General features: G+C 40.0%; 2 protein-coding genes across 2 annotated transcripts; both read right to left on the bottom strand.

Moving 5' to 3' along the window:
- Positions 1-222: 222 nt before the first annotated feature.
- cops8 (COP9 signalosome subunit 8) lies at positions 223-9,687 on the bottom strand. The gene is made up of 7 exons (XM_084545279.1): positions 9,532-9,687; positions 8,805-8,875; positions 8,459-8,507; positions 7,353-7,485; positions 2,309-2,416; positions 2,027-2,089; positions 223-1,151 (listed from the first exon to the last, which is right to left on the bottom strand). The coding sequence occupies exons 1-7, from the start codon at positions 9,601-9,603 to the stop codon at positions 1,072-1,074; spliced, it is 576 nt and encodes a 191-aa protein (XP_084401405.1). The 5' UTR covers positions 9,604-9,687; the 3' UTR covers positions 223-1,071.
- On the bottom strand, positions 4,109-6,357 carry trim63b (tripartite motif containing 63b). Its single transcript, XM_084545278.1, has one exon. It carries the CDS (start codon positions 5,789-5,791, stop codon positions 4,742-4,744), a length of 1,050 nt encoding a protein of 349 aa, XP_084401404.1. The 5' UTR covers positions 5,792-6,357; the 3' UTR covers positions 4,109-4,741.
- Positions 9,688-10,086: the final 399 nt, after the last annotated feature.

The raw sequence follows: 10,086 nt of genomic DNA, 5'->3' as shown, positions 1-10,086 counted from the left end.
TCTTACTTAGACATGTACCACCCACCTGGACCAGACCAGACACCCCTACCCCATAGCAACTGTGTCAGCAACTCCAGCCTGACACAGACACATTTACACAGTAACATCCACCTGAATGTTAGGTCCAAAAGTTTTCCAGTGGAACATTGTATTGTTACAAGATGATCAATGTCATTTACTTCACCTGTCAGTGGTTTTAATGTTATGCTCGATCTGTGTATGTTGAAGTATTACTTGTACCTTTGCAGCAGACATTTTATGGATTTGAAGGTTGATGCTGCATTACCCTGATTATATTGCAACTAATTTAATATTCCAATAACTCATATCATTTTATGGTGTAACTCTGTATTTGCTCTAATATGAACGTACCTGGTTTTCTGCTGTGGCTGTGACTGCATGCAGTTGATTTAAGTGTATATGGTATGGCCAACGAAAGTGACAAACCGCCACGTAAATATTCAACATCACTGACTGATCTCTGTAAAGCCACCCCAACTTTTTAATGAAATACAATAAAAACAATAAATTAGAAACAGCAAAATATTTATTCACCAGTCAAAACATAAACTTCAAAATATGAGGTCTGAGGACTGAACTCCACAAGGTGATGCATGCATGCCAAGACTCCTGTTATCTGATGACGTTTGTTTCAAGGCAACCTTTAAGTCCTAAAACAGATAGGGTGTACCATACACACTGGTTGGTGGATTTCTTTGTTAGATTAGCAGTAAAAACATAGCAATTGTGATCAGAGACTTCTTTTTAAACCAGGCCCAAATTTACACATCAGGTGGGCTGCAACAAGCAAGCCAACAAAATAAAAATTATCATACAACATCCTCATCTGAGAGGTAACACATTTTCAAGATATGAATTACCAGGGGAAGCTTTATTAGTCATTGAGCATAAATAGGCATGTCTTGCAGCATTCATGCGAGATGATGGGTGTTTTGGTACATCTTTAACAGGGAGTGAGACGTTGCAGGAAAGACAAACAGTCTATCCAAACTTCTATTCTCTCTCAGTACCAAGCAGGAGAAAGAGCGTGGCAGTGGTCTTGGTGGGTTATCAGTTCTCAAGGAAAGCCACGTAGTCAGTTAGTCTGGCCAACTGCTGCTCATTTGGAACCAACGAGACAGGGGGAGGATCTGTTGAGAGAGAGAGAGAGAGAGAAACAGAGAGAGAGAGAGAGAGAGAGAGAGAGGAGAAAGACACAGAGGAGACGATGAGTCAGAGTGGGATTCCTCACTGTGCCAAGTGCCATCGATTTTCTTACATCTCTCAGCTACAGCTCACGTGTTCTAACTCAGAGTCAGGAGAGCCCACATTTCAGGTTAATCACACCATCGACATCTGCACATGAGCTCACTGCTACTTGTTTAACAACACTACCTGCAGAGTCTCCGCAAGAGTCTGCGAGACATTCTGCCTGGAGATCATTACAGAACTTTATATTCATTCCAACCAGAATGATTTCTTGTGCGAGATCCACTCTACAACCAAAATCACCATGCACTATTTAGTTCCAGTGGCGCTGTGGAGGCAAACATGTAAGAAAAATAAAAGCAGACAAGTGGAGATTAATGGTGAGTGGGTTAGCTGTGGACATGTGTGCAGCAGATGCTCCAGTAGTCCACTGATTACAGAGAGGAGGAAGGAACCACAACCTCCTGGTAAGTTTGCATAAATCAACTGGTCCTTCGTACATGTCCTCAAATCAGTGGATCACCCATGACCTTTTGGCTTGTGGATAAGTGATAAAATCAAATTCTTCAAGTAAGGGAAAAGAGAAGAAAAGCAGCAGAAAGGTTTGGGATATATAGAGCAAACCAAATGTTTCAAGAGATTCTAGGAAAAAGGAAAATGTCGGTATTTCTCTGAGATGGACAGCAGCTTGCATCAGCTTTATGTGCGTCTAATAAAACTAAAGAAAAAAAAAATAGCAGCAGGGTTATTATTACTGAAACGAAACCCATTTGGGCTGATGATTAGTATAACTGAACAGAACAAGACTGCCACCTACCTGGCTTTTTGGGCATCACCATCCTGGTATTGGGGTCTGCCTGCCAGCCTTGGGTCACCACACCTTTGGACAAAGCAGGGTGTGAAAAGGAGAGGACAAACATGCTCTTTAGCAAATGAATAACTAGTAATGTTAAGAAAGAAGACTGTAGTAGACTCTTAAGTTTACTATAACTAAACTTATTATAACTTATTCTAATGAAAAATACATAATCATTTGAATTCTTTATAAACAATGACAGATGCTAAAACATTTCCTGTGAGAAGCTTAATTGAATCCTACCCTTTACTGCCTCTTCCACAGAGTAGCCAACAAAGGCAGCGAAATCATCTGCTGTTATGGAAGTGTATGCCTGGGCCACAAGACTGTACGCTCTTTGCCGTGTACTCTCTGTGAAAACATTCAGATCAGATAGGTGCATAAGGAGTACATATGAGTTAAATCCATGCTCTGGTTCTATATAGTACATATCGTGCATGGACAGCAACAACTTACTGTAATCTCCCAGAATCAGGAAGAGTATGTAGTGAACAATTAATCATTAGTGATGGCTCTGTGAAACAAGGGCCTGTACTCTGCTATGACCATCAGCCATTACAGGTGAGTATGTTTTGGTCAAATCAACCCTAGAGGTCTGTATGGTACTTTTGTGATTTTCCTGATCTTGCGATTTTATTCTATCAAGTTTGGAATTCAGTGTGTTTGACAAGTAGCTTCCTCTCACTGTAAACAAGCACACAGTGACACCAAATCAAAAATAGGATATAAAAAAAGACTGTACTAACAAAAACACTGGGTTATTCTAACTTTAATAGCTTTTACCATCTATGTTTTTCCTTAAATTAAACGGTGCATTTTGCTATTAAAGAACCTTCAACTGGTGAACTTGTGCGCAAAATGACAAATTCCATAATCAAGTATACTTAACAATACATCTTGTTAAATGAAGCATGCTTAAAATAAATCATGGATGTCACATGCAGGGTAGTGCTTACACTAAAGGCCGCTGAAGTCTGTATCAGCAGGTGCTGGATTTGGCTTCAAAACTGACCAAGCAGTCCTATTTATCTAGTCTGACTTGACATGCTGCAGTAATTGCGGGGATTACTGTAAGAGTGATGGGGCCTCACAACAACATACAGTACATTGACATGTATTTGCTGCTGCTCCTGCAGCTATCACGTAAATGACTCAGGGTTATGGCCTTTCGGGTTTTATAGCCTAGCAACGGGTTATGTGTATCAACAGTCACTCAGTCCTTGCTGCAGCTAGCAGCAGTAACAATAACAACTGGGATGAGAAAAGACAGCTGTACAGGGGAAGGCCGGATATTTGTCAAGAACGCTTTACCATTCTTATTTCCGAAGAGCTTCCTGACCTCACTGTTTTTGTTTGCGTCTAAAAAGAGGCAGAGGTTTGAAGATATACACTCAGGAATCTATGTCGACACTGTTTCGTTATAAAGATCCTTCACCTCTTTAACCAAAACTTATAGTTTTATTAAAGTTATGGCTGTAGAGTTAGATGTGAAGTTCTTGCTTAAACATTGCAGGGTTTATATCAATCCAGGCATGGAGCTCATGAAATGTGGCTTGAAAGCAATGTTTTGGTGGTGGTATCTAACCATTTATATATGACTGAAGTTTTATACTGGCTTGTCAATATAATACTCCTGTTAGAAGAATCACAGTTAATTAAACAGCGTTTCGTGTTTATAACAACTTTCTGGTCTCTGGCTGGCTACAGATAAGCACCAAAACCAGCAAAGCAGGTCATCTCAAGGGGCTTTCTGTAATCCAGTCACTAGCAAGACGTGTATTTATACCATTGCCTCTTGACTGCCAGCAGATGACTGGTGTGGCAAATGGACCTGCCTTTCTTAGCACGGCCTTCTGACACTTCAGTGTTGGGCTGGAGGTGCTGAGCAAGACATCCAAGAGTGGGGGTGAAGAGTTTTATAGAGTAGAAACAGGACCTGGCCTGTCCTTCCATGACAGTCTATTCCAGGGCTGCTATCATTTCTCACCCTCTCACCTCTTAAAAATAGCCCTCACTTTTCACCAGCAAAGGCAAAGCAGACAGGACAGGGCAAGGGTTTTTATTTTTAAATACAGTCCATTGGCAAGTAAGAGCAGCGACAGATAGGGAAACATTTTGATGGAAGCACTCCAAGGAAAATCTATGAAGGTCATCACAGGTTCTCTCCCTTTTATGCCCACTTCATTAAAAAAAGAAAAAAGAAAAAAAATCATGTTTTAAATCAGGCCAACCAACATAGCAAGTTGGTGCTTAATTTCATGCAGATTTATTCCATGTACCACTAAAGATAGATTTGGTAATTACAGGTTAGCTGATCACCAATTAAAACACAAACAGAAAAAGTGAGAAAGGAAATCAACCAAAACTACTATAAGGCTATATATGAAGAAAACAATGTGCTTCAGACCATCTGTATTTAGGTCTCTCTATGCCTATTTTCCATTTTACTGACTCAGAAGTACAAAAGTATAAAAAGAAATTAAGAAAAGGTACGAATATGACATTGATATTAAATATTGCACTGAACGTAGGGGCATGCCATCTTAGCCCGAATCCAACCTAACCTTATATTTCCTTCAGTATCAAATTCAAAGTCCTGATGGTAAACACATCCCTAATAAAAAAAAATCAAAAAGCACATATTAAATTATAAGTCCGTATCTAATTCAGTTTTCATTATTCCTCCTCCTCCTCTTCCTCTTCTGCATCCTCAAATTCCTCATCTTCACCACCACCCATTCCAAAGTCCATTTTTCCAAGGACTGCCTCAACATGCTCTGTTGACAAAGTGAAGTGGTCCATCTTCTCAAAGCCAGGCTCTGGCCTCTCTTCTCCCAGTGAGGATTTGGCTGCATCTTTGGTCTGCGTGATAAGGCCCTTGGAGGCCAACAGAAACTCAGCAGCTCCACTCTGCTCCAATGCCCTCACAGCCGAATCTGTCAACTCTGAACTAGCCTGCAGTCGTTCACCGTAACGTTGAGCTAGTGCCCGCAGAGCCGCCACCTTTTCATCTTGCTCTTTCCCAATCTGTTCTAGTAGAATGGACTTGCGTTCTTCTAGCACAGCATATAACAGATCAAAGCGTTCAGCTAGCCCTTGCTTAGCACGCTGAGCATTCTCCTGTACAGCCCGGCAGGCATCTTCCATCTGATTGAGCAGAGCCTGCAGACGCCCATTGCTGGCCACCAGCGTATCAATAGCATTACTCAGTTCACCCTTCTGGGTTTGATAAATACTTGCTAGAGGGGCCACCTCACAGTCCTTATGTTGCCCAAAGACTTTGCACATGGAGCAGGTGGGTACCTGGCAGGTCACGCAATAGATGTTGATTCTCTCATCTTCGTGTTCTTGGCACATTGGTTCTTTGGATTCTTTAGGCTTCAGGTTGGTTTCTGTGCTTCCACTGTTGCTACCTTCCTGCTGCTGCTTATAGATATCGATGATATTTTCCACCAACAGGTTGCGCTGAAGCCCATGCACACCATGGCGGTCAAGGACAACCTCAAACCGGCAGGTAGGGCAGCGGAAGACGCCGCCAGAGAAGCGATATGGGTTGCGCGAATCATAGAGGTCACTAGCACAACTACGGCAAAGGTTGTGCTGGCAGGGTAGGATGACCACAGGTTTGGTGAACATATCCAGGCAGATGGGGCAGCTCAACTGCTTCTCAAGGCTATCCATTGGGCTAGGAGGTCGAACCATAGATCCTGTCCTCTGAACGTCCATAATGAAAAGTCTCTGTCTAAACCTAGACTACAAAGTTTTCCAATTTCCCAAAGCAGACGAGTAAAAGCTTTGTTGTTCAAAAAGTTCCTAAAATGGAGAGCAGACTCTAAGAACTGAACCTCAGTATGTGCTGGTCCTTGTGAAATGCTGGTATCTATTCTGGTTGAGAGCTAGCAGCTCTGTCCTTTATATCAGCCCCTCACAGCTGATGACACCTGATACTTTCCACCAAAGGGGAGCACACATTCCTGCCCGCTTGCTGGCCTGGGATCTTTTCACAGAAATGGCCTCCTCATACCAAGTGCAGCATGTGTCACATGTCCCAGTGGGCACTGTGTCCCCTCTAACACTGGCAAAAAGGGTGGACCAAGCAGAGACAAACAGACTCCATGTGACTAGCTCTAAGGAGGCCCACCTGAGAGAGGAGCTCAGTCTAATTGGTAAACAAGTCAGTGTCAACATCGAGTGACTGTTGTTTTTCCATTTTATCTTAGACTTGATTTGTGTCATATGTCTAGTTTGTTTTATATAATATATTTTGTTTTTTGAATAGAGTGGTTCATATTCTATAGACATTAATATTAAAATTTCAATCAGCCACATTCATTATTAAATCACTGGTTGTGTAAAGTTTAAGTCTTTCTTTTTTATGAAAAACAGCAAACATTGTTGTGGTTTCTTTTCAAATGAAACACAGACGTTGGGATTTTGCTATTTTTTATATATTGGTAATTAATAAAATAATTATTTTAGCCCATATAATGGCAAGATGAATGGCAACCGAAACATACACCGCAAATATTCACTCACTCAATAAGAACTCCTGTTATAGTCTTATTCAAAACTTATTTTCATTGTACAGTAAAATGTATTCATTTAGCTTCTAACACTCCACATCCACCAAAGTAGTTATCGTAAGTGGTCATCAAGTGTCTTATGACATAATGTGCGTCAGCATTAATAGCAGGTCAACATGAAGTGGTGTAAACATGAGGGAGAAGCTATTCTTAAACTCTTGCACAAGGGAACTATCACATGATACATATGCCACAACAATTCTGACTATGAGGACCTTCATCTTTATACAGAAAATCACTCTTTAAGTGTAAGAAGGTAAAATGAAAGAAATATTTACATATTCGATTTATTTATTATAGGACAGGCTCCTGTATGTACAGTAGTATAGTCTTGTGTTGTATCAAAAATGACCTTCACGTTACAGATAAGACATGCTGATGGAACTTAGAAGGTGAAGTATAAACAGTGGAATTTGTTCCCTTAATCTTTCAACATGTTTGATTTTTCCCCTGCTGGACTGCATATTGGCTACAACTGTGTTCAGCTGGTGCCCCCTGCTGATTGTAATCCTAAAACCATGAAGAATAATTGTATGTGTTTATTTCATTTCACTGCAAGTGTAGAGAACTTAAGTACAGTACCCACAGTGCTACATGTGTATATCATTTACATAGTTTTTGACATCTTATTAATCTGAAAAGTTTCACACTATCCCAAAGTGATGAGAGAAGACAGTCAGATAGGACTTTTCTTTTGTTCTTACCTCGAAGGGCCTCCATGACCGGAAGGATATTCTCTGACCACTGGTAAGCTGCAATGGCTGTGTAGATCCCTGGAAAGTCTCGCTGCCAAATGCGCTGGCCAACAGCCCAAATAGCTGCTAATTCAGGGTTTGCCTGTAAGCAACAAGGAAAGGATTACAAAAACTCTTAGTATGCTACACTTGGTTTTCTGGTTTTCATAATACTGTCAAAATTATTTACACCCAAATAGTTGGGATACTTAATCACATTGATTTATCTGTCTTATCTATTTTACAGACAGCTGGGATAGGCTCCAGCCCCTCTGCGACCCTTCACAGGACAAGCGGTTACAGACGATAAATGAATGAATGCAACTATTTAAAGCAAAGTTGCAAGATGAGTTTTTTCTCAAACAATCTGAGTATCTAACAAGTAACTGATAAGTTTATATCATTCTATTTCTTACTGACCTTGGTTGCCTAAACAGGCACAAACTGTTGTGTTGTAAGTAATCAAATACATCAAGATGCCAATTAAGGAATTATTACTTATCTTATTTAGAGTTGGACTTATTATTATGTATGCGATGGAGATGTCAATTTCCCTGCGGGAACCTCCCCAAGGGATCAATAAAGTTATCTAGTTATCTATCTATCTTATTGTTTATCGCGGTGAATTCAATGTAACAGCATTTAGCTGATATTACCATTGCTTGTACTTTAGATCTCTGCGTATCATCTTATCACCACAAAGGTTCCAGGTTGTAGATGCTTGTAATTGTAACTGGATGTTGATGTGAACTTGGTGTTTTGTTAGAAACTGGTAACTTCTGTTAGTAATTCCTGTATGAAGCCGCATCAGCATGGCAATTCCATTTAACTGTGTTTATATATAGCAAAACACTTTACAGAACTCAGAAATAGGGCGACAGCAAGAAGGAAAAATCTCCCGAGGAAACCCTTGAGCAGAATTCAGCACGGCTTATATTGGGGGACCCGACTGCATGTGGCCAGGGCAGAAGAGAATGTATTGCACGTGCCACGTCCTTACATATGGTCTTGGGAGCAACTGGGGGTTTCAGCTCAAGTATACTTCAGCATGTGGCCATATGTTTTAACATGCTTACCGATTTTATTGCTTGAGGAATCCTTTTCCATAGATACCTGGCATTATTCCTGTTGGATCAACATCAACACAAACTAGTCAACACATGCATTAATGATGATTTGACATCAAAGCGTTCAGGTAGCCCTTCAGCTACCAACTATAGATTTCTACAAAATATAAATTCAAATTTGTCACTGCAAAGCAATCGCTTTCGATCAATGATGGTGATAAGGCAAATACTCAAGTTATCACTTTATCCAGGACTAGACTTTGTATAGTAATTTCAAAATGAGATCCCACCCTTAATAAAGACCATTTAGAGAGCACCCTGACAACTACTGAAGACAGACATACGGTTTACTTACATGTCATTATTAAGTAAATAGAGTGCCAGCAACTGAGCATATACTTGAGGTGTTGCAATGCCCCCTGGAGCCTGTAAATGCAGGTAAAATATTACAAGGTACGAGGTACAATATGGAGAAACAAAACACTGTGTTACTTCCGTAGGCGTAGTCTTTTTATTTTGAATAATATTCGACAATTGACGTAAAGTAACGTAAGGTTAGCTACATATAGCATCTTCGACTACCAAAGTCAACAACCCACAAGGTGTTATTTCCATTAGCTCCTGCTAACATTCTTACTATGTTCATAAAGATAAAGTTTCATTCTCGTAGTTACATATCGACAGTCGCTTAACAGTGGAATACCTTTTAATGTCTTAAGACCCTAAATAAATCGATGCGGTGTTAGCCGTAGCTATGTTTACTAACATAACGAAGAGATTCTGGCTAGCTAACTCGCAACAACAAGATAAAGCTGTCAGTAACTGCAACAATGCACTTTTGTTTGCCACTGCTAGGAATTAACTGGTTAATTTAAAAGTCGCCTTCAAAAGTAAGTTAATTTCAAAGTGACAGAAAGTTAAAGGAGTCTCAATTATGCTAGCCTCTTAGCCATCACGCTAGCCTAAACTGCTCACAACCTGTCCATTAGCGACAGTACTACCACGCCTTCAGAGGAGGAAAACCTATAAAACCTTCATTCTTCACACACACAGAAATATGACTTTCACAAACAGGGACTCACCTCGAGTTCCTGAGCTTCACACTGCTCTAATAATTTATCAAAATTTTCCTCCATAATCACAGCAATAGGCATGATGATGCCAAGCTGTAGCACCGGAAACTTCTTCTTCAGTTCCTCTGTAGCGTTTTACGCGGTGGCCGGTACGTTGCTGCCCTCTGCTGGATAAAACACAACCTGCAGTCCAATGAAATTCTTTTTATCTTAGTATTTTATTGCATGTTATCGTGAATTATTATATTATATTGTGATGTCCAAATGTATATATTCATTTGTACTTATCTTTTAATAATATGAACAAATCACATAAATGTCAGGTCTGTCTGCTTTAAGTCTGTAGGAGCAAAATAAAACAACAACAAAAAATGCCAGTCATATAGTATATGCAAACATTGCCCATAATGAGTTTGCATTAAACTCTATGTAGATGTGTTTAACATACCTGGGAATTATTTAAAAAAATACTACCAGTGGTTGGTTGTTATATTCCTGTCACTAGCTGTTTTCCAATCTGTATGCTGCATATGAAAACTATTCATAACAGTAATTGTCTTTTTT

The sequence above is a fragment of the Chelon labrosus genome, assembly GCF_963514085.1.
Source record: "Chelon labrosus genome assembly, chromosome: 5".
NCBI classification, from domain to species: domain Eukaryota; kingdom Metazoa; phylum Chordata; class Actinopteri; order Mugiliformes; family Mugilidae; genus Chelon; species Chelon labrosus.
Note: the sequence above shows the minus strand (reverse complement) of the source record. Positions and strands in the feature narration are given on the sequence as shown.

Coding starts and splice junctions, on each gene's coding strand:
- trim63b (XM_084545278.1), bottom strand. CDS start 5,791: ATGGACGTTCAGAGGACAGGATCTATGGTTCGACCTCCTAGCCCAATG.
- cops8 (XM_084545279.1), bottom strand. CDS start 9,603: ATGCCTATTGCTGTGATTATGGAGGAAAATTTTGATAAATTATTAGAG. Junction 8,508..8,804: donor TATTTACTTAATAATGACAT/GTAAGTAAACCG, acceptor TTGATCCAACAG/GAATAATGCCAGGTATCTAT. Junction 7,486..8,458: donor TTCCTCAAGCAATAAAATCG/GTAAGCATGTTA, acceptor TGTTGCTTACAG/GCAAACCCTGAATTAGCAGC.